Source organism: Pelodiscus sinensis, chromosome 1, assembly GCF_049634645.1.
Source record: "Pelodiscus sinensis isolate JC-2024 chromosome 1, ASM4963464v1, whole genome shotgun sequence".
NCBI classification, from domain to species: domain Eukaryota; kingdom Metazoa; phylum Chordata; order Testudines; family Trionychidae; genus Pelodiscus; species Pelodiscus sinensis.
Window position 1 is genome coordinate 291,410,753 of NC_134711.1, and position 24,259 is coordinate 291,435,011.

At 41.7% G+C, this 24,259-nt stretch overlaps 1 protein-coding gene across 3 annotated transcripts in view; it reads left to right on the forward strand.

Annotated features, from left to right (window-relative positions):
• WDFY2 (WD repeat and FYVE domain containing 2) overlaps positions 1-24,259 on the forward strand; it is a 112,340-nt gene that overhangs the window by 75,286 nt on the left and 12,795 nt on the right. For 2 of the 3 annotated variants that reach the window (XM_014574504.2, XM_075919095.1), the window contains exons 4-10: positions 798-852; positions 9,035-9,185; positions 12,159-12,271; positions 13,446-13,572; positions 16,157-16,262; positions 20,432-20,533; positions 22,481-22,611. In XM_014574504.2, coding sequence (XP_014429990.2) covers positions 798-852; positions 9,035-9,185; positions 12,159-12,271; positions 13,446-13,572; positions 16,157-16,262; positions 20,432-20,533; positions 22,481-22,611 — 785 coding nt within the window. The remainder of the gene's footprint in view (positions 1-797; positions 853-9,034; positions 9,186-12,158; positions 12,272-13,445; positions 13,573-16,156; positions 16,263-20,431; positions 20,534-22,480; positions 22,612-24,259) is intronic. The other variant, XM_075919094.1, reaches the window with a different exon arrangement.

The window sequence follows — 24,259 nt, forward strand, 5'->3', positions numbered from 1 at the left end:
CCCAAAACGCAAATTTGTTGAGATTTAAAGCTCGATGGAACACAATGAGGAATAATTCTGCATTGTTAAGGGGTTGGATAGGATGCTTTTGTGCTTCTAAATTGAATGTCAGGTACTCGGGCTCTGATTTGTTTTTAACCAGGAGAGGGCAGTAGTACACAGACACACACACACACACATTGAATTGAAGCCCCAGCTGGCTTGAGAAACTAAAGTACTTGAGATGCATTTGAGCTCAGGTTTCCCATTGTGTGGCTTGTGTTTGGCTAATAGCTAAATGATAGAAATGTAGCCCTGTTAGTCTGGTGTAGCTGAAACAAAAAACAGGACTAACAAGATAGTTTATTAGGTGATGAGCTTTCGTGGGCCAGACCCACTTCCTATTTGATCTGAGGAAGTGGATCTGGCCCACGAAAGCTCATCACCTAATAAACGATCTTGTTAGTCTTTAAAGTGCTACATAGTCCTGTTTTTTGTTTCAGCTAATAGCTAAGTGATTAATGTGGCACAGTTCACTCTAAATTTGTTGGTTGCTGCTTTTTCCATCTCCGTTTTGTTCAGTCATTATTGTGAAATCACTTGTTGGGCAGATTGCTAAGGTGAAGCACTCTGGTAGGAGAGGAGTTTACTAGTCATTTATTTAAAAGGAAACTTTTTATTGTATTGGAGAATAAAATTCTAGCCAGTGTTTGATTTTTAACATGGGAGAAATTTTACATTTTCTGTACAGTACATTCAAATAGAGCACCGACTTATTTGTTAATATTTCACTCTAAACATTGTTTTTATTTTTACAGGAGTTTATTTTATCAGAAGATTACAACAAGATGACACCAGTCAAAAGTTACCAGGGTGAGAAATTTAATCTGTGTTAGCAGAGTTATATATTTGCATTTGTTTTAATATCATTGATTGGGTCTGAAAAAACCCCACAATTTTTCTCTTTTGCAGTAGGAGTAAAGTAGTATTTCCCATAATTAATTTACTAATATAAAAATTTAATTTGTCATTTCATTAATACTATACTGTGTTATTGCGAGATTACAAGACTGAAAAAGCAATGAGTTGTTTAAAATGTTTGAGTCATACTGTGTTTTTTCTGGGTAAATTCCTTAAAATCTGGTCTTTCTATTTGAATCTTTGGCAGCCCAGCATATCTAATGAAGATATAAAAATCCTGTCCCCTTTTATCTTAAATGCCCACATCTATTTAAAGAGACCAGATACTCATTACATTTCAAATTAGATATATTACTACAAGATTAAATACTAATTCATACCTTCCACCTAATAACATTCTAATGTTCACTAATGAGCTCTTCTAAAAGACCTAGCTGTCCCTACTTTTGCTTGTGAGATCACAAAGGTGTTCATACCAGTATTCATCATAAATTCAGTTTCAACTGATGACTAGTGTGTAGTCCTTCTCCCCCCCTCCCCCTTTGTAATCTACATGCCTGAAAGGAAGAGAGATACACTATACTGAATGGTATAAGTATGGTGTTTCCACATAGAAACCTTGAGCACTGATTGATGTTCAAAAGATGAATGTGAATTATTTCAAAAGTTCTATGCTGAGGTTCTAAATGTGACCACTGTACTTTCAAGAGATGATGCCTGGGGGTCATACCCTTGAAAGCTTAAAGAATCTTGATCTTCACGAATGAAAATGAAACACATTTTTGCTTTTAAAAGTCTTACTTTAGATCACTTTCACTTAAGCTGCCTGGTATGTTATAATATCAAGCAAGAAACAATAAGTAAGTTTGTGTTAATATGTACTCTCCAGAAATAGACTTAAAGTAAAATGTACGTGCATATCTTAAAACTCTAGATTGGTTTTAAATATACAAAAACAAAAAAACCCTTTACTATGTCAGAGTTTCTGACTGATGTGCTGGAAGGCCCTGATCCTCTTACACACGTCTTAGTAGATTTGGGGGGGGGGGAGTCTCATTGAGTTTTACATGCATGCATTGGAGGCTGCAGGATCAGAGCCTAAATGAAATTCATTAGTGGGAGGAATGAAAAATGGACTAAAACCTTCCTTGTCTTTTTACCCTACCACTTTTCTCAATGCTTGTAGGTGTGTTTAATATGTACACACAGATTTCTTGCTGTTGCTGAATTAGTATTTGAGTACTGCCAATGCTTGAGAATTCTGCAATATGATGCAGGGTAACCAATGAATGACTCTGATTTTCACCCCACCCATTGTAGCAGGCTTACCAGAGGGGGACCACTCTCTGTAGTTCAATGAGATCCTAGATAAAAGCTGGCTGTTATGCTTATAAGAAGCACATAGGACCTTTTTCAGGGGAAAAGGCAATAACTATGTTTATTGAAAATATATCCTGAAAAGCAGAGTATTCATATGCATACATGCTCACACATACGTCCTGCAGATGGTCTTTTATAGTTACCAATCTGTAGTGCCTTGAGTCTGTCAAGGCTAGTTAGGTTGAACAGGAATGAGGAGCTGGGCTCTGTTGGTCATGATCTGATGCTGCAAGGCTATCACCTGTGGGGGAAGAGGTGTTTCCTGTCATTATCCTTCATCAGCATTTTGAGGATTCTCCCACATCTGGTTTTACCTTTCTCTATTAGGTGCTTACTGGATAACAGTTAACAGGTACCTGAGAAGTACCCCCCCCACCCCCCTTGCAGCCCTGCCATGGGAGCTGGGAGTCAGCAGCCCCACATGGGGCCAGAAGCAGCCAGGCTGAAGTAGCACCCGTTAATCAGTTAACCAGTTGTACTTAATGTTTAACCAGTTAACCAATTAAATGGAATTTTACATCCCTATTATCTGTTACCTTGCCTTCAGGGGTATATACTTATGCTTTAGGGACATGGATCTGCTTGCTTGTTTAGCAAAACCCTGGTACCTCCAATTCTCTCATTCCTTCTTGACCATCTGGACATTTGTGATGGCTTTCACACTTACCTTATCCACTGTGCACACATCCTTCACTCTCACCAAACAATTCTACAGAGAATTTCAGACAAGATTACATTTTAGACAGGATTATAGCGTTATTAAAGAAATTACCAAAAAAACCACCTTACACAACTTAATTTGTATTGCAGACAAAGACGCACGACTTAATTTGGACGCACGACTTAATTTGTAATACAATCAAGTAGTAAAACTTTATAGCAAACACTGTAAAACGAAAAAAAGTCCTAAGATAAAAGAAATGGCTATAAAAAGCTATAATCTCTCTTCCTGCCTTAACATCAGGATATGCACGTATCAGCTTACCCGATACATATCTACCAACGGCTCAAGCCATTCCTTCTCGCTAACCATAAAGGGTGGCTAGCAGGGTGCAACAAAAGCATGCAGAACTTATACACAAATATATAGGACTTGTTGCCTTCATTATACTTATGCAAACGGTAAGAAGCTACATTTTGGGTATATAGTGCTTCTGACCAATTAAGTACAGCACAGATTGGCTTTAAAATAATCAGTAGTTTTGTGTGCTATCAATCCCACTTCCATGGTTATAAAACAGGGTTTGGAGTAGGGATGTGAACGTTTAACCAATTAACCAGGCCTCACCCCTTAATGAGTGAAGCTTACCGACTAAGATTAACTGGTGCGGGCTGGAGCAGCTCCCAGTCTGCTGTTGGCAGAGAGCTACTCTGGCCCCATGAGGTGCTGCTATGGACGGGCCTGTCCCATCATCTGGAGCAGCTAGACTCTAGTGGCCTCCCCGCCTACCCTCTCTTTAATATGTTAACCAGTTAAACAATATGGTGAACTGGTTAACCAATTAAATGGGAACTTACATCCCTAGCTTGGAGGTGTGTAGGAACAGGAGTGTTGCAACCTGTTTTGCAGATTAGCACATATGCAGCTGGATGAGATATGTACCTGGCACAACTTAAATTTTAGTCTAGTAAACTGGCTTGTTTACTGTAGGGACACATCTATACAGCAGGGCAAAAGTTGAATTAAGCTATGCAACTTAAGCTACACAATTAATATAGCTCAAATTGAAATGGCTTAATTCAGCTTTTGGCACTACCTCCACAGAAGGAAGTTGAAGGAAGAACACCCTTCTTTAGAACATAAGAACATTAGAATGGCCGTACTGGGTCAGACCAAAGATCCATCTAGCCCAGTAGCCTGTCTGCTGACAGTGGCCAGCACCAGGTGGACCGAAGACAATGATCAAGCAATTTGTCTCCTGCTATCCTTCTCCTGCCTCTGACAAACAGAGGCTAGGGACACCATTTCTATCCCCTGGCTAGGGACACCATTTCTATCCCCTGGCCTTTTATGGACCTGACCTCCATGAAATTATCTAGCTTCTCTTTAAACTCTGTTTTAGTCTTAGACTTCACAGCCTCCTCTGGCAAGGAGTTCCACGGGTTGACTACATGCTGTGTGAAAAAGAACTTTCTTTTATTAGTTTTAAACCTGTTACCCATTAACTTCATTTGGTGTCCTCTAGTTTTTCTGTTATGGGGACTAATAAATAACTTTTCTTTATTCACCCTCTCCATAACACTCATGATTTTATATACCTCTATCATATCCCCCCTCAGTCTCCTCTTTTCTAAACTGAAAAGTCCCAGTCGCTTTAACCTCTCCTCATATGGGACCCGTTCCAAACCCCTAATCATTTTAGTTGCCCTTTTCTGAACCCTTTCTAAGGCCAAAATATCTTTTTTGAGGTGAGGAGACCACATCTGTACACAGTATTCAAGATGTGGGCATGCCATAGTTTTATACAGGAGCAGTAAGATATTCTGTGTCTTATTTTCTATCCCTTTCTTAATAATTCCTAACATCCTGTTTGCCTTTTTGACCACCGCTGCACACTGTGTGGAAGTTTTCAGAGAACTATCCACGATAACTCCAAGATCTCTTTCCTGATTTGTCGTAGCCAAATTAGCCCCATCATACTGTATGTATAGTTGGGGTTATTTTTTCCAACGTGCATTACTTTACACTTATCCACATTACATTTCAGTTGCCATTTTGTTGCCCAATCACTGTTTGGTGAGATCTTTTTGAAGTTCTTCACTGTCAAGACAGAAGCAGATGGTCTTAAACAGTTTAGTATCATCTGCAAACTTTACCACTTCACTGCTTACCCCTTTCTCCAGATCATTTATGAGTAAGTTGAACAGGATTGGTCCCAGGACTGACCCTTGGGGGACACCACTAGTTACCCCTCTCTATTCTGAAAATTTACCAGACCTTTGTTTCCTGTCTTTTAACCAGTTCTCAATCCATGAAAGGACCTTCCCTCTTATCCCATGACAATGTAATTTACACAAGAGCCTTTGGTGAGGGATCTTGTCAAAGGCTTTCTGAAAATCTAAGTATACTATATCTACTGGATTCCCCCTTGTCTGCATGTTTAACACCTTCAAAGAACGCTAATAGATTAGTAAGACATGATTTCCCTTTACAGAAACCATGTTGACTTTTGTCCAACAAATGATGTTCTTCTATGTGCCTGACAATTTTATTCTTTACTATTGTTTCGACTAATTTGCCCAGTACTGAAGTTAGGTCTGTAATTGCCAGTATCACCTCTAGGGCCCTTTTTAAATATTGGTGTCACGTTAGCTACCTTCCAGTCATTAGGTACGAAAGCCGATTTAAAGGATAGGTTACAAACCACAGATAATAGCTCAGCAATTTCCCATTTGAGTTCTTTTAGAACCCTTTCAACTTCCCTTACTCCTCATAAAATGAGGATTGCAGGAGTTGGAGTAAGAAGTCCTTCATCTTACCATTATTTCAAAATAATGGCTTTCAGCATAGACACTCTTTGTTATTTCAGAATAACATCAGTGGACATATTCATGAAGTTTGGATGCCACTGTGAGAGCCACGTGTATGTGTTGAGTTACCATGGCATGAAGAAACTGATACTGAAAAGAGGGGGCTCTAATAACAGATGTGTATGCAAATTTTACACCATTAATTAGAACTAATTCCTCTATAAGATTCAATAGACAGTATACATATATTTGTATGGCCAATGCAGCAACAAAAATATACCAGTCTTCATTTTAGCATTGTGTTCTGAGTAATTTTGCTTTTTAAAAAAATATCAGAATACTGCTGCAAAGGTATTAGATCTCTTTCCAGTGTTGGGTTTCACATAAACCGATGAAAGCAGTCTACTTTGCATAACATATGTCTCAAGGTCCCAGAACTATAATAAAACAGTAGGTTTGTGTATTGCAGAATATAGCATTTACTGTTATGAAGCAGTTGGGAATAATTCTGTAAGCTATTTTTCAAACCTCTTTATTTAAAACCATTCAATCAGAACTTCACAGTTCAGCCTAGAGGCTACTGACTCAAAGAGCTAGTGGAAGATAGGGCTCCATTTCTTACGTTAAAAGCTCTTTGTAGATTTTATTTATGTAGAAGTAGAAGTCTATTTGTTCAGATGTTTTATTGATATTGACCAGGTGTGATCTTTATATAGCATTTTTTCATCATCCTGTTTCCAATAAGTTATCTGTGTGCAAATACACACATACAACATCAAATGATTGGACAGATTACCTAACATTGGCGTCCTGGACCAGCCCCTGCATTACTACCTTTGAGTTTGCAATCATAGCGGGGCAACTTGGCTGGACTGGTAACCTTGCATATTCAGACGATACAAACTCCCCAAAGCCATGTTTTGTAGACATTTGAAAATGGGACAGCTTGTGCTAGGAGGCTGATGAAAGCAATATAAACACAGGCTCAAAGCTCATCTAAAGGCAGACCAGGTCAGCCTAAATTCAGTAGAAACTGCTGCTGTCAATAGATCATTGGTCCTCAATAAAGCCATCGAATAGCAGACCAGAAAAAGCCGAAGAGAGGTGTCATCAAACAAAGCAGACTCTGGCAAAACCATGCAGCCATGTCTGTCCAATGTGCATGTGCATCTGGAGATTGCTCATAATTTTCCATTCACTCAAGGAGATGCACTGAAACAATCGGACTCTGATACGTTATCTGTGATTTAAGTCTCCAACAATGTGTGTTCAGTGCTAAAACTCAGGTTTAAGACAGTTTATGCTAACTCTGCAGGAAATCTGACTGCAGTTTGACCTACTAATAACAGTAATTGTGGGAGTGGAAATGTAGACAGGGCATGATATTTGTACCAGCCTGCTCATTAGATCTAAAAATCACAGCCTTGAGCCCTGCCCATAGAATGCTAGATCTGAAAGGGGCCTTGAGAGGTCATTGAGCCCAGTCCCTGCCTTCATGGCAGAACCAAACACCATCTTGATCATCCCTGATAGATGTCTGTCTAACCTGCTCTTAAATATCTCCAATGATGGAGATTCCACAACCTCCCTAGGCAATTTATTCCAGTGCTTAAGCCCCCAGATATTTAGGAGGTCTTTCCTAAAGTCCAACCTAAACTTCCTCTGCTGCAATTTAAGCCCATTGCTTCTTATCCTATCAGAGATTAAGGAGAATAATTTTTCTTCTTCCTTGTAACACTTGAAAGCTGCTATCATAGCCCCTCTCAGTCTTTCTCTTTTCCAAACAGCCGCTTTTTTCAGTCTTCCCTCATAGGTCATGTTTTCTAGACCTGTAAGTATTTTTGTTGCTCATCTCTGGACCTTCTCCAGTTTCTTCACCTCTTTCCTAAAATGTGGTGCCCAGAACTAGACACAGTACCCCAGTTGAGGTCTAATCAGTGCAAAATAGAGGGGAAGAATTACATCTTGTGTCTTGCTAACACTCCTGCTAATGCATCCCAGAATATTTGGGGTGTTTTTTTTTCCCCAACAGTGTCACACTGCTGATTCCTATTTAGTTTGTGGCCCACTATGACCCCTACATCCCTTCCTGCAGTACTCCTTCCTAGATAGTCACTTCCCATTCTATTCTGTATGTGTGAATCTGATCATTCCTCCCGAAGTGGAGTACTTTGCATTTGTCCTTTTTGACCTTATCCTGTTTACCTCAGACCATTTCTCCAGTTTGTCCAGATCACTTGCAACCCCTCCCAGGTTAGCATCATATGCAGACTTAAAAAGAGTACTCTGTATGCCAAATCTATACTATACTAAATATACTGTACTAAATTTTTGTTCAGTATCTTCGTCAGAACTGGACCCAGAACTGATCCCTGCGGAACACCATTTATGTCCTGCCAGCATGACTGTGAACCATTAATAACTACTCTGAGAATGGTTATCCAGCCAGTTGTACACCCTCCTTTATAATAGCCTCATCTATGTTGTGTTTCTCTAATTTATTATCATGCGAGACTGTATCAAATACTTTATTAGAGTTTAGGTAGATCGCATCTAACACTTCCCCCTTATGCACAAGACCTCGTTTATCCTGTGAAAGGTAATACTAACATTACCAGTGCTGATATTGCAGTGATGGGCATTTTTCTGAAAAATGCAAGTGTAAGCAAAAGTATATCTTAGTAGAATTTCAGAGCTATGAATGCTTCTGGAATAGAGTTAACTCTGAACAAACTGTTACACTGTTTACAATTGAACATGGACTTAATGCCGCTTTGGAACTAGTATGAAGAAATTACTGTCCCTCTCCCCACCCCCCAACCCCACCCCTCTTTTTTTTTTTTTTTTTTTAAATGGTTTATATTTAACACCGTACTCTATTTGTGTTTCTCTGCTGGTGCTTGGTTGCATACTTCTGATTACAAAGGAGGTGCATGTGATTGGTCAGTTTGTAACTGCGGCGTTTGAAACCTTGAGGTTCTCCTGTATCATGTGGACAAAAGGCTTCCAAGATTGGATGCATGTAGTCAGTCACATGACCAAACCTATTAGAACTTTAGTTGGGATTATGGGCGGGGATAAAGTCTTGCAGAATTGGACATTAGAAGCTGTTTGGTACGAAGGGATTAATGGTTGTGGATTTTTTTTTTTATAGCAAATGAGTGACCTCTTCTTTATTGAAACAAAAAACAGGACTATGTAGCACTTTAAAGACTAACAAGATGGTTACATTTCTATCGCTTTTCTTTATTGTGTGTGTGTGCATTTTCTGCTTGATTTCCAGCTCACCAAGGCAGAGTTATGATGATTCTGTTTGTGCTGGAGATGGAGTGGGTATTGAGCACAGGACAGGACAAGCACTTCACATGGCACTGCTCGGAGAGTGGGCAGCGACTCGGAGGGTACCGCACCAGCGCAGGGGCCTGTGGCCTGCAGTATCCTTTGTTGATATCTCAGCTTTTCACTTTCTTTTCTTTGGCACTTCTTTGTTTAAAACAGGCTTTTTCAAGCCTTTGTCATTTTACCCTTCTGTATTAAAACCTGGCTAGGCTGGAGTAGCTCCCGCTGCCCACCACGGCTTGGCTGGAGCCTCATAGATTTCTCCTTTTTATACATTGAGGTATATTTAGATTTAAACACTTTTGTAAACTCAGTGACCTGTCCATTCTTAAAAGCTGCATCTGATTGTGGTCTTACTGTAAGAGAGAGATTGACCTTCATTTAAAAAAATGGGACCTTAAATGGGACCTTCATTTAAAAAAATGCTTCTTTTGGGGGAATTCTAATAGCAGCTAACTAGGTTAGTGATTAAGTTAGTGTGCTCATGCACTAGGCAAAAATTAAATGACTTAATATGAAATATCTAGATGATTTACTTAGTGATGCTCAGGTCCTTAACTCAGTTTTTTAAAAATAAAATGAAAATGCACGTGCTTTATTTAAATCATTGCTCTGGAGTGGGGCTGAGGATGAGTGTGCAGTTTGCAGGCTGCCCCAGGGAGAGAGGACAAACCCAGCCCTCTTTCACCACAGCAGCATGGGGTCAGGTGAGAAGCTCCTCTTCATGGCTGCTGCAGTGCTTGTCCCCTGTCTGGGCCAGGTCCAGGTTCATCTGCCCCCCAACATTCCCTGAGCTAGAGTGGGAGATGCAGCAAATGATGCACTTCCTCTTGCTCCTTGGTGAAGAGGAACAGCCAGCAATATTCCTCCATACAAATCTGTTCCCTCTCCCCCAACTCCCCAGGAAAAAAGCACTTTTGGGGGGGAGGCTAGAGGCTAAGGCAGTCCCCAATCCCAGCGGGGGTTGGGGAGCATGCCCCCAGCCAGTCCCTTTCACCTGCCCGCTGATTCTGTCTCTTTTCTGTATGGTTTTGAGATTCAGTCCCATCCCAACAATATCCCAGGCTACACTACCATTTTTTTGAGGAAGAGGATATGCAAATCGTGCTCACATTTGCATATCTTCTTCCTATTCTTTTTGCGGAAGAGGTATTGCCAATAAGCCCCATGTAGACGGGGTCATTTGTCGGGGAAAAAAAACTCCTCTTTCACAAGATCCCTTATTCTTCAAAAATCGAGGTTTACAGGATCTTGTGAAAGAGGGTTTTTTTCAGATAAATAGCCTCATCTACATGGGACTTTTTATAGGCAAAACCTCTTCCACAAAAAGAATCAGAAGAAGATATGCAAATGCGAGCATGATTTGTATATTCTCTTCCTCAAAAAAGTGACAGTGTTGCTGTAGCCCCATTTTCCTGGTATAACCAAAACCTTGCCTTGATTTAGGTTATGATAAGAAGAAGCTTTATCCTGACTTTGCTGGTCCTCGTTCTTTCCAATTTGGAGGGGCTCTTGAATAAACAAACAAACTCTTTCAAATATTTAGTAGTTCATATCCTCTACCTTGTACTTGTGAAATATGGGCTCAGCTGGAGTGTAAATTATTCCTAAAATGTTACTCAAACAGGTTCATTTTCCAAGATCTGCCCCTAGATGCTTCACGCAAGAAATTTCGACTCTTGTTTGATCTGTGATAAATTGTGAGTTTAAAAATAATCTTTCCTAAAAATTAAGACAATGGAGAATTCAATGCGTTGTTAAAGTTTCTGCAGCACAATCAATTTCCATTTTACTAGTTCATCATAACCTAAAGATCGAATCGGCAGGAAACCAACTTCTGTACAAACAAGTGAAAATTGACAAGCTTGTGCACCCTGTCCAGGCTGAGTGAAGTGTGAAAACAAGTGTAAACAGTGTAAGTAGTATCAGAGGGGTAGCCGTGTTAGTCTGAATCTGCAAAAGTGCCACAGGACTCCTCGCCGCTAGTGTAAATAGTGAATAACTTCTACTTCTAAAATATTTACCATGGTTAGTATAAAGTATTGAGTAACACAGGATCCTGTTGTCCTTTCCGCTGCCTAGTTCCCTTGAGGGTTTCAGGATTCTTTCTCTACCACATGGTGACCATTTGAACCGGACCTTTACATCATGTCAGAATGGCAGCTCCTGTGTTTCTGTTAACCCAAACAAATCAAGTAATAGAGTGGCAGTGCTAACAACCTTATTACCTTGTTAATTTCTGACTGTGTTCCCTGCAGTGCTTCTTGAGTTCAGAGTCCATAGTTCTTCGGTTATGTCTACGTTGTTTAACACACAGACACCGTTTCAGACCATGGCTCTATAGACTCAGGTGTGTAAGGCTTGCTCTGTGGTGTGCTAAAATAGCCATGCAGACATGGTCATGCTCAGGCTGAGGTTTAACTCTGAAATCCATATATCCCTCTTCTCCCCCATTCTTCACAACCACACCGCAGAACCCTAGCAGAAAGGTGTATGCAGCCAAGTTTAGCACCATAGCACGAGCCCAGGTCCGTACCCAGCTCTGAGACTCATTGTAATGTGTTTGCCATGTGAAGGTTCCCTTTGATTACAGAAGACTTTAGTGCAATGCAGCCTCAGTGCCAGTATCCCATTCCTCAAATATATAAGGTGCAACTAAAATTAGATGGAAGAGCTATAACCTGTCAGAATTGATTATTCCAGTAATTGGTTGTAATCTCAGCATATTTGGACCACACTTCAGGAAGCACCTATTCAAACTGGCATTTCCTCCAAATATGTCATGAGACACTAACAGCCACGTACTAGAAACTATTTTAAAAGGTGGGAGGAGTCATGCATCTTTAATCACAGAGAGCACGGTGTTACTGTGAGGGGAATGTCATAAATGCATAATAGTAGTTGCTGCAACCGGGACTGCAGTGCAATACAATAATTACTCCGCTTTTTGTTTAAATATGAACTGCTGTGTAACTGTTCATAAAAATGTCACATGTTCTTATAAACATCCCCGTAGTTCAGAGCATCTGTTGAGCCTTTCCAGAAAATTCCTCAATGCTGTCAATCAGATTTGATGTTGAGACCCGACATGTGTTTATAGGTGACCATTCAGGGCAGGTAACCATTCTCAAACTAGAGCAAGAGAACTGCAGCCTTGTCACCACGTTTAAGGGACATACAGGTAAAGTTTAAGGTTAAATAATCCCCTCTTGTTCTTCATATAGCCTCTGCGTTACCATGGGATGATGCTTTAAAATTTTAAAGTAGCTGTGGTGATTTGAAATGTCTGTATTTTCGGGGGCACAGTAGTTGAGCTTGAACTGTCAGCAAGGGGAAGGGGGTAATTTGGTCTCATTATACACAGGAGGGGAGCCAGATTTAAATGATGAATGTTCTGCACTTTAATTACATTACTTGGGTAGGAAAGTGCTACAACTAATGCCCAGGTAGATAAGACCCCAATCCTGCATCTGACATGTGCATCTAGTAGCCATATTTGTAGTCAGTTGAACTGCTCAGGGTAGGCCATACTCTGTGCTGCATTTCCAGGATATAACAAAAAGCATGTAAGGAGTTGAAGTTTAAAAGTGCATACCCATTGCAGGAGCTGACGGGTCACTTCGCAGCTGGAGCTATCTTACAATAAATATACTTTAAAGCATTACCTTATGGTTGGTGTGTGAGTCCACCATTACAACCTGTGCTTATGGAGGGGGAGAATGATGGCTCATTCTTTATTGATCAATTTCTTTTTCCCCTGTGGCAATTCACTGGCCTCAGTGGACCTCCACGTTATCCTACCGCTCTAAGTCAAACCAGTCATCTGATGCTGAGTGTGGAAAGTGTTTTGACAACCCACTGACATACTAGCCCTTTGAGGCAAGGCTGCTCAATCCGCATGCTGCAATTTTTATGGTGACATCACTTCTCGTTATTCCCTGATGTCTCCGCGATCCGTCACAAACTCTACCTCTAGGATGTGGAGCTGGGTGGCTACATAACAGCAATTTGACTACTCATGAGGTGACTTCCTATCCTGAGATATGTTCACCATTCTCTGGGCTCAGTCTCATGAGCTAGAGAGCTGGGATTAGACTCTGCGCCAACAGAAAATCAGGATTTGAAATTGGCTCTGGTTTCTGAGATTTTTCAGTGAGGCTCATTCTGTGCCAGCCAGAAAGTCAGCATTGTGGGCAGTGCACATGCAGGGTGTGTTGGGTGCGTTTAAACTAAAGTCTCATCTCTTTAAAAAAAAAAAAAAAAAAAAAAAGTGAGTCTCAATGATTTTATTACGTTCTTCCCTTTGCCCTTTTAGTGGTAATAAAAGAACTATAATGTTGTTCTTCTGTTTTTAGGTGGTGTCACTGCTCTTTGTTGGGACCCAGCGCAGCGAGTTTTGTTCTCAGGCAGTTCAGATCATTCTATTATTATGTGGGACATAGGAGGAAGAAAAGGAACAGCCATTGAATTACAAGGACACAAGTACGTTTGAAGAGTTTTTCCTTCTCCCGTGTTCAGGGGAGAAAAACTAAAAGCAGCAGTCACACTTGGAAGCTGAACCAAAGGGTTATATTCTAATGTCTGCATGGGATGTATGTGGGACTCCCTGTATCTTGAGTATTACTGAAGGTGGTTTTCCCTCATAGGGTTCAATCTCCTTTTTTTGGCATCAGAATTTTTCTTTTCCCCCTTTCAGGGAGCACAGTGTACCAGACACTTTAACTCCACACTCAGTATATTTTAAATGTGAATAGATGTAGAACCCAGGCTGTACTGAAGTGCTCTAATTAGCCAACCTTTTTCAGCATGTTAAATGTATGTTCATAAATATCAGCAACTGAGCAAGGCAGAACAGATGTCTGCTGTTGTAAAGGGAAGTACTGTACTGAAGAGGCCTATAGAGGAAGGAATGAGTTGGTGTTAGACCATTAATAAAGACTAATGAATGTTTTTCCAGTCACTGAATTACTATGACCGTGCATACTGACAGTTCAGAGGGACCTTCTGTTTGACTGTTTGGTCTTCCTTGATTTCATGGTTCTGTACCACTTCAGCTGTGCATGCTTGGGACTTCCTAACTGATAGTCAATCTTTATGCCTATTTATATTAAAACCTACTGCTGCATGCCCTGCTGACACTCACTGCTGTACCATCAGAGCATCTACCGTGCAGGCAAACCTCTGGATCTTATTTGCATTATGTTGATATTGGAGAACGTGCTGGTTCAGTGATATAATGCATTAAATTAGGTAGAACCACAGTAATGATAACATTTCCACAGTGTCCTGCCTTTGGAGTTGGCAAACCATAGACACACAATAGTCTGGAGCTGTTCTAAATTGCTTTCTAACAGCATTGCTACAGAGAGAAACATCTGTATACAAGGTAATGGACCAGTATTAAAGCACTTCTGAATATGAGCCTGGCTTGGTGTCACGCAGTGCTGGTGCCAAAGTTAGGGATGTTAAAAATCATGTCATAGAGAAAGTGTAACTGCTGAAAATCTCAGCGATTGAATGCACTGCTGGCTTTACTTTATACTAAGGATGTTAAATTGCGGTTAATTTATGAGTCGAGTAGTCGATAGGCATTTCCGCATTCCTCCTTTAAAATGTACATGAGCCCTTGCTGGCGCTCTTGTACATTTCAGAGGAGGAATGTGGAAAACCATGGGCAGTCCAGGACCAGCGGGCAGTCCCGATGACTCCGGGCTGCATGCAGGCGTGCCAGCTTTGAAATGTGCAAGCTCTTGCACATTTCAAAGCAGAAGCGCACTTGTGGAGCTCGGGGTCAGCTGGGGACTCCCCAGCTGATCCCGGGATCTGTGCAGCATTTCTTCAGAACCTGGGATCAGCTGGGGAGTCCCCAGCTGATCCCAGGCTCCAGGCAGCACTGCTGCTTTGAAACGCCACCTTGGTGTTTCAAAGGGGCACTGCCGCACAGCTGAGCTGGGCTCAACTATGCAGCGCCGCCTTTTGAAGTTCTCTTCTCTCTCCTTCTCCCCCCGCCCCTCGCTGTCTCGATCTGAGGGACTTGACTAGTAGCTAGTCTTCAACATTCTTACTTTATACTGCAGAGCCCACAGTGAAGCCACCCAGGAACCGGGCCACCAGGCCTGGTCCACCCAGCTCCAGCGGAGGTGGCTTTGCTGCCCTGCTGCAGTGAAGCAGCCTCCCCAGGAGGCTGAATGCAACTGACACCATTAACATCCACTTATCATTTAGTCATGTATATGCTAACATTTCTAGTCAAAGACTGGGGTGAAGTCCTGACCTAATCTGAGTGCTAAACCACCCCTGTTTTTGAAGATCCATTTTTTCTAGAGCCTCTTCTCTCTCCCCTCCCACCCCCGAAGACCAGTGCAAGAAAACAAAGTAAGCTCAAGTAATTCCTTCCCCTTGATATTTCTCTTGTGTAGAGCTGAGCACATTCCTTTTGTGCTTAACAAAGAATAATAAAAGGAGGAAGTGTCCATTTTTCTAAAAACCTTTAATCTTAAAATGTTAAGATGGTCTGGGGCAGCCTTATCAGTTCTATATTCTATTTGAAATTCTTCCCATTTGTTAGTGTTAAATTCGAAGACTCACAGCAGCAGCTTAAGTATTTTTCTCTTCAAGCTGCCAGATAACATTGGGTTTTTCATTGCTTCATTCCCAGGCACAGAGATTTAACAAATTAACCAATAACTGATAGATTTGTTCTTGGAGTGAGAGCTTACAGATATTTGGGACTATGTTTTTAGAGGTCATTCAATTACAATGCAACCGTGGCTTTCAAGAAAGCTAGGTCTCCAACCTAATTAACTAGGCAAGCAGTAGTTAGGTCTGGAAACTAATTTAAGTGGTATGATACCCAATGGGGACCAAATTCATAGCACATGGTACAGTACATAATATGTAATCTACTAATTGGAATTGTAGGATTATGGAACTTTATACATATGAATGAGCTGAGAGAGAAAAATATGACAAACCAGTTACTTTGCCTTGGGACATATATATCTCTAAACCTTTGACTAATTCTAAATGGTTTGTTACTAACTGATGCTGTATGTTTCTTTTGTAGTGATAAAGTTCAGTGTCTCTCCTATGCTCACCACACAAGACAGCTCATCTCCTGTGGTGCAGATGGTGGAATTGTTGTCTGGAATATGGATGTTGAGAGACAGGAGGTAGCTATCTCTTGTTCATCCTTTAAACATCTGGGGCTTTTCTAAAGTGTGTAATTTGAGTCTGATCAGTAACGTTTTAAAGGTTAGAAAATAAAACTAGTGTGTTAGGAATGCTCTAGTTACACCTGTGAAGTTGTATGTGTGTGTGTGTGTGTGTGTGTGTGTGAGAGAGAGATCTTGTGGTACAGGGTACTTATGTGGCAGGGAGTTTGTGTTTTATACACATTGCTAAATAGTTTGTGCTCTGAAAAGTGACTCTGAAGAGGGCATCACAGTATGTTCCGCCTGTGTTTTTCAGTAACTCCATAGGATACAGTTATGAGTGTGCAAATAAGATTTCTGTTCTCTTACATATCAGAATGATTGTTCACGTTTCAATCAGTGACATCTGTACAAAACTTAAGAGGAAATTGGTTTATACCAATGGCCTAATTTAATATTTAGCAATGATGGCAAGGAGGAAACACTGACTTAAATCTCAGTTTTCAAGGATGTCAATCTACCATGTAAAAGATGGATGTTTGCTTTTTAAAAAAAAAAAAAAATCTGGAAACTCAGATTGCCATTTGATCCGCTTTTTTTTTTCTCCCTTCCTATTCTTACCAAAAATTGCTAAGGCTGTCCACATTAGGAATGTTTGGCCACTGAAGTGCTATTAACAAAAGTGAAAACCACTCAAACCAGTTTCTCTGCCTCCTACTGTTGATGTTTCATGGCCACATTGCTAGCACCCTGTCGACAGATAAATTGTTGTCGGTAAGCATCCCTCAGTGTAGTGTTGTGGGAAGGCAGATTTGATTCCTGCGCGTCTTGGGATTCCTTCGTAGCTCTGAGTTCTCCATGCAAAGGAATGTCAAAGCAGCACTGCAGTCTCTCTAGCCCTCCCCTTGTAGCAGCAGTCTGTGTGCTGCTGTGTTTCTAGCAGGCAGAACAGGAGCATTCCAAAGATTTGTTCTTTGTTCCTCCAAACCGAGCAGCTCGTTCAGATGTCAGATACTTCCCAGAGCTGTGAAAGGGGAGGAGTGTGTGCCTGTAGGGCAGGAGAGATCACAAAACACTGAGCACAGCCATCAGGGCAGGTATTTTGGGTTACTGGTGGAAGCTGGTTTTCTCAACAAGACAGAGTCCACGCTGGCTCTTTGTTGACAATAAAGGGAGGGGGGAAGAAAAAAGTCTCTCGCAGAGGTGGAAGTTTTTTTTCGCCAAAACTGGGTGTTTTTTCTGGACAAAAGTCACATTGTCGTGTGGTCACTTTCACTGTTTTGTTGGCAAAAGGCAGATCTTGGTGACAAAATGTGCCAGTGTAGAGAAGGCCCGAATAGGCCCTGGGTTACAACTGTAATGCCACTACTGCTAATAGTTAGGACGAATGTAACAGATTAGCAGTTAATGAACAATTACTTTGATACATGACAGAACAGAATCCTACTTGCACACTCATAAGGTATTGCTTGCTATGGCTAATAACAAAAACAGTAGTAAAAATGACCTCTGTGCCTCTCGCATGTTTGGAGTAGCCTCAGTTTTGTAGTCTCTGTAGCTGAACCAGAGCTGAACCTTAGGTGTAGACAAGCACATGCAGGGCTTGCGCTCTCTGAGCTCAAGCTTTTCACTTCCTTGTAACTGATTAAACTCAAGCAGTAATGAACTTACTTATTCATTGCAGACTTCGATTTGTCCTTGAAAATGTTCTGGTTATTGCCTGGTGGCATTTTTCACTGATCAGATTTTTCCATTTAATATGTGTGTAGTATTCACTTCAATATTGCCGTTTCTACTGTGGAATTGCATGAGGAAAGCATTGAGCCATTTTTATATTTTAATCCTTTTAAAATTATTTTCTCTCTCAATCTTAAAAGACCATAAGAAAGGAACACTTGAAAGAAGATAGAAGTTGTTTCCATTTTACCAGTGAGCCATTATTGTCACAAGTAAAAGTGACATTTTCAAATGTAGGATTTCAGTGCTTGAGAAAACAAGGCTTTCATCTCTTAGCACTCACATCTAATTAAAGACTTGGTTACTTTTAGAAAAATAGTGCGAACTGAGGACTACCTCTAAAGCACCTGCACGTCTGAGATAACCTAACAAAGAAGGCTGAGGTTCAGTTCCTTTAAGACTCCTTCCATTGTAGGGGGCTGGAGTGGAGGTTTGCGTTTAAAGATTTCATCAGCCTTACGTTGCTTTTTGCTTTTGCTAAACTCCGTCATCTACACCTAATTAATTACAGTGTTGTACATTTCATTCCTTAATATTCGATACCTGTAAGCAGCTAGTGTGTCTTCTGAAGCCATTCCTGTAACTTGGGTGTGTACTTAATGAGGCAGTCTTCTAAAGAATCCCCTTCTGTGCCCCATAGTGAGAACTGGATGTGGATTAAGGTGCATTTATATTAGAGCAACCTTGCAAAAGATGCGGGTGAAGGTGGTTGAGAGAGTGCAGCAGCTGATTCAAAGAGGAGTGTGACTTGTGGTAAGGCAGGCGAAAGACAAAGGCTAGAGGAAGGAAAATGCAGGAAAAAGATAAAAGCTAGAAGGAGGGAAACACAAGGGGGAAGAGTATTTAGAATATTAACACAAGGGGGAGGAATGTTTAGCATATTAAAGAGGAGTGTCCCTGCTTCCCAACAAGTGGCAAGGAGGTGGTAGCTCAGACCGCTGCCAATACAGCTGCTATCACTGAGTTGTTTCCCTGTTTCATGCCAGCAGGGTCATGATAGCAAAACAGGGCCAAGGGAATAATCCGTTTTCCCTCCCTGTAGAGGCTTGAGTTGTCCAGCATCACTCCTTCTATTGGTGCTTGGGTTGGAGTGACGAGGCATGTAGGCATTGATAGCCTTTGTTGAGGCTTCTTCTTTCTTGACCCCGAGGGAATGCTGCAGCAAAAAAAATGAAAATATCTGCACATTTTATTTGTCAAATTGCACTGTATAATCACGCCAATTTATTTCAAAATACATGTCAGCAGGTATGTTGGTAACAACACAGACACAGACGAAAATTTCCTGGGGAGCAGACAATTCAAGAAACCCCCATAACAACCCATTTCTGTTTGTTTGTTTTTTTCTGTCCCCTCCTCCTAGAGCCCAGCATGGGAGCGAGACACCCACACCCCATCTCCAGCAGAGCCCAATCGGGGTGCTTCCCCAGCCCAGACACACTGACTCCCAATCTCTCAGAGCCTAGCTGTGGGGTCCTCTGGCCCAGATACCCTCATTCTCTATCTTCCTAGAGCCCAAGGATCAAGAGGGAGAAACAGCTGATGCTGGCTCCCAGGCTTGCACAGTTTCCTGAACTCCTGCTCCTTCCTTCAGAGCATATCGGGAACTGCAGCTACTGGGAACCCTCCAGTTCCTTCATACAGCTTGAATGTCTGCAAAATTCTTGCGTTGTTCAGTGATGCAGAATTCACCCAGGAGTAACACTTACCCACTTCACTCAAAGTATGAAGGGCATGGCAATAAATCAAACTGTATTAGAAAACAGTGGGTTTTTTACTACAAATAAAGGCTAGCAACATGAATTACCTGGTTCGAAGTGGTGCTGAGCACCCACAAGTGGGTCCAGGCAAGGTTGCAGGAGCCTTGGCCTAAGTCTCAGATGTGCCGAGTATCTGAAGCTCTCATTGGAGCCAGTTGCAAGTGCTCAGCATTGCTCCAAAATGCACCATTCATTTCAGGCATCTAATTTTATGCTTCTATGTTTCCAGCAAATGTCCTTCCTTTCACAGTAGAATCTTGCATTATGAGTAGGGTGAGAAATCTTCCTCCCATGTGAACTTTCAGAACACAGCAAAATAAATCCCAGGAAACACCTTGATATTTTTTTTAAGCTGCTGGAGTTGAAGCTGACTGTTGTGCATGGCTCAGAGTGCCAGGGTGTACCTCAGCCCAGAGCTGCTGTGAACGGCCCAGCTTCAGCTCCAGCAGCCGCTGTGGCCCTGAAGCTAGTGGTTTGTGGCCTAGCACGGGTCCGCAGACCAGGGACTGGGAACCTCTGTTTTAAACTACCTTTAGCTGAAGAAGTGTTTTTCTGGAAAAGTTTGTCTCAACTCTGTTTTATTATTGAAGCAAAAGCCACACTGCTTGTTTTGCTGTTGGATTTGTACTGGAAGCTTTTCTGCCTCTTTTTTTTTTTTTTTTAAAATCATAACTTTTTTATGTGTTACAGACACCAGAGTGGTTGGACAGTGACTCCTGTCAAAAATGTGACCAGCCTTTCTTTTGGAATTTTAAACAGATGTGGGACTGTAAGAAAATAGGCCTTAGACAGGTTTGTTCTGTTCTGTATTGATGGAGTAATTTAATGAGAACAGGATATCTGATAGTTCTATGAAATATTTTAACACTTTTCAAATGTATAAGAACTTGTTAAATCTTTCTGTTGCCTGTTAGGTGATTAAAGGCATTTGGCTACCCCTCATGCCAAGATGGGTGGGTATAGGCAGGCAAAGGCCTGAGGATGGTTAAATGTCTTGGCCCTCACAAACAGAAGCACTTTTTATAATCCATTTCTGTATAAACTACACACTGTACATTGGCTTGCATAAAACTGGAGATGCATGTGGCCTTAGCCACATGAATCTCATTTAATTTCAGCAGGAGTACTCTGTACAAACCACAAATGTGGCCCGAAGCTCACTTCTGAAGATTCTAATGGAACCAGTAGTCTATGTTAAGTTATTGCTTTCCATGTCCATATTGTTATTCCAATTGCCCAGTTATTAGTAATACTGGCATACAGTTTGTGGTGTGATAAAATGGACAGGTTTAGGTAGCAATTGTCATAATAACAAAGGCCTGTTTTTAAGAATAAGGATTGTAAAAAGCTGAGGAGAATATGCCCACGTGACTGACTTTAGTTGGGTAATGTCAGGCACTCAGTTAACAATAAACTGTTATCTGGCCCTCCAGCAGTAACCAGTGCAGCCGAATTCCCGTATTGCTCTTCCCTGCTGGTTTTGTAAGTTGCTGTCTCATGTAATCCTAATACACCGTCCTAGAGCCCAGCTCACGGTGCGTGAGCCTACTGTAGTTTGCTTTGTTTGAAGTATTGCTGGACGGGGCTTCAGAAAAGAGTGCGTCTTCTGCAAAAATTGTCAGAAGAGCAGACGCATTCCCTGGAGGTGTAGCCTAGACGTTGTCTTGATTAAGACTGAAAAAGTAGCAAAAGGAAACATGTTCAGTTGCCTGTCAGGGCAGGGCTGGATTAAGGGGGGGGGCTAGCCAGGCAGGTGCCCGGCGTGCCAACCTATGGGGGCTGCGTGGCGCCCCTTATTGCTGCCATCAGGTGCCGCGCACCCGGTTGTAGCTATAAGGTGCGCAGCGTGCCGTGCGCCTGGGGACGGAGCCACACATGCGTCATGCACCCGCTGCCCAGGTCGCAGGAATGGCTCAAGCCAGCCCTGCTTCAGGGATGTAGGTTTATATGTGTATTCATATCAGAGATCATATTTGAGGAAGGAGAGGTATTGCCCCAGTGTCCTGAATGTAACGGCAGAATACTAATTAAAAAGAGAGCAGTTCTCCCACTGATACTGTAGTTGTTTCTTGTACCATGAATGTAGGTTGCATGCATTGATTTACCACACGCTATCCTCAGTACACACATGCACAAAAGAGAATATCCAGTCAAATAGCATTTTTGCTTGATCAAAGCACCAGGCTGATAAAAAGTTTCCAAAGCTCTTTATTTTAGCTAGTTATAGACTGGTAATTGTTACGCAAAATAGCTATGATCTAAATTCACCACATAATAATGCAACTAGCTCTTAGGTAGCTCTTCTCATCCGTGTCTCTGTGCCTCGCTTCCCTTATCTGTGAAATGGGTATAGAGAACGTGATTTCACCTAGGTTACCCAAAAGCAGAGCCAGGAACAGAACCCAGCTCTCAAGTCCTAGTCCAGCGTTCTACCCACTAGGCTACATTGTCTCCATTTGGTCATTGGTGGCTGGCTTACTCCAGATGCTCAGCTAGATGGGGTTGTTAATGAAACGTAATGAAATGCAGAATTGAGACTAGGTCCCCTCTTTCTCCTCCCCTCCCCCTCCCCCCGGTTATTCAGCTTTTTTTTTCCTTTTGCCCTGAATTGGGGGTTCAAAGAATTTGCTGTGTCCCAAGGTGAGTTCTGCTTAGGAGAATAGGTGACGATGAGAAGAAATCACCACTATTCTTTGTTTTTTCTATTCTGACCAATCCTTTTTGGCTTGCCTCTGTCAGCATCACTGCCGGAAGTGTGGAAAAGCAGTGTGTGGCAAATGCAGCTCTAAGCGCTCCTCCATACCACTGATGGGATTTGAGTTTGAAGTGAGAGTCTGCGATAGCTGTCATGAATCAATTACAGATGAGGAGTAAGTATAAATGACGAACCTTGTTACCTCAGATTCAGAACTCTTCCAGTATTCTGAGGCGCTCAGCTCTTGGCCAGCTGGATGGGAGTATCATAGAGCTATCTTAAAGTGCTTTCTCCATTAACAGGGCAGGCCATCAACCTCCATAGCTCTGTGTAGCGTAGGAAATTATTCTCCTCCTTTATAACTTTAGCATTCTTGTGCCTCTGTTCCTGTGTTCATTTCTGGGTTCCTCAATACTAGAAAGTTTGTAGGGAACTTAGGAAAAAGCAACAGAATTGTTCTGGTGGCCAGAGGAATTCATTTAATTAACTAGGGTGGGTGTGTGGGAAGAGGGTGGAGTGGGGAGGTAATATGGGAATTTTTATGCAAAATAAAGGATTAATTTTACTTGAAGCTAAAACTGGTTTTTGCCAAGACTGTAGGACGTAGTTGGACATAATTAACAAAAAACGGAATATGAAGAAACCTTTTTAAAGAGGTGGTGCAAAGTAGAATTCTCCAGCCACGGATTTTAAAGAGCTGTTGTTTCTTCCTACATGTTTATTTCCTAATATGCTCTTGCTGAATATAAAAGAGAAGCGGTTTTTCATGTTTTGCCTTGCCACAAATCTCCCTGTGAAGAGTGAGTCTGAACTACTTCCCCCACCCTGTTTTCCCACGGACATACAAAGTTGGCCATCATGAATGGACTTCACTTCCCACCTTAACATGTCATTGCAAGGTTAACAGAGATGTCCATTACAGAATACTGGGCTGTCTCTTGTGAGATGATGGAGTTTCAGCCTGTCCTGCTTCAGCCTGGGGCCTTAGACCCAGGGACAGCAAGATGAACTTCTGTCATAGCACCATGCTGCTCCACCGAGGTCACTGGCTTTCTCTTCAACCAGTGCCAGTCCCATTTGCTTGAGTGACAGCTAAGTGGCTATGGGAAAAACAGCAGTCTATAAGTATACCAAAGGCAGAGGCTATTAGAGTTCTGGTTACTGTTTAAATATTTTTTACTTACTACATAACAGTTAGTTATGGGAAATTAATTTGTTGATAGTGATGTGGAGGTTTAACTGGTTAACCGCTGGGGGTTAGAGTAGCTTTCTGCCTGCCAGGATGGGGGGTGCTCCAGCCCTGTGGGGCCTGCTGCGGACAGTGGGGTGGGAGGTGGGGAGTGTCCCAGCCCAGTGGTGGGCAGGGGGCGGCTCTAGCCAGCCTGGAGTGCCCCTCACACTAACCCCCCCCCTTTAATCGGTTAACTGGTTAGCCAATTCAATGAGATTTTATATCTCTGCTTAATGGTATTTGTTGCATTTAGTGTGGTAAAACAAGGCATAAGTAGGAGCAGTGGGATGGAATTAAAGTGAACATTTTTAGGCTAACTTAAAAGAAAAACTTCCTGTAAATAGAATCTATTGTGACTAGTCTGTGGAATAATCTCCTTAGGTAAGTGCCTTTGGGGGCCATTTTGCCTGGACATGGAGATGAGCTAGATTATTTCATAAGGTTTTTTTCCAGATTTATTGACTGTGGTTTACTGAAGCTCAGATAACCCTGAGGAAGTGCACAGTGATATGCAATATTGATCACAGAAGTATCACGGTATCTCTGTTGTCCACACGAGAGCAGGTACACTCAGGCTTTCAGTATTGCATCT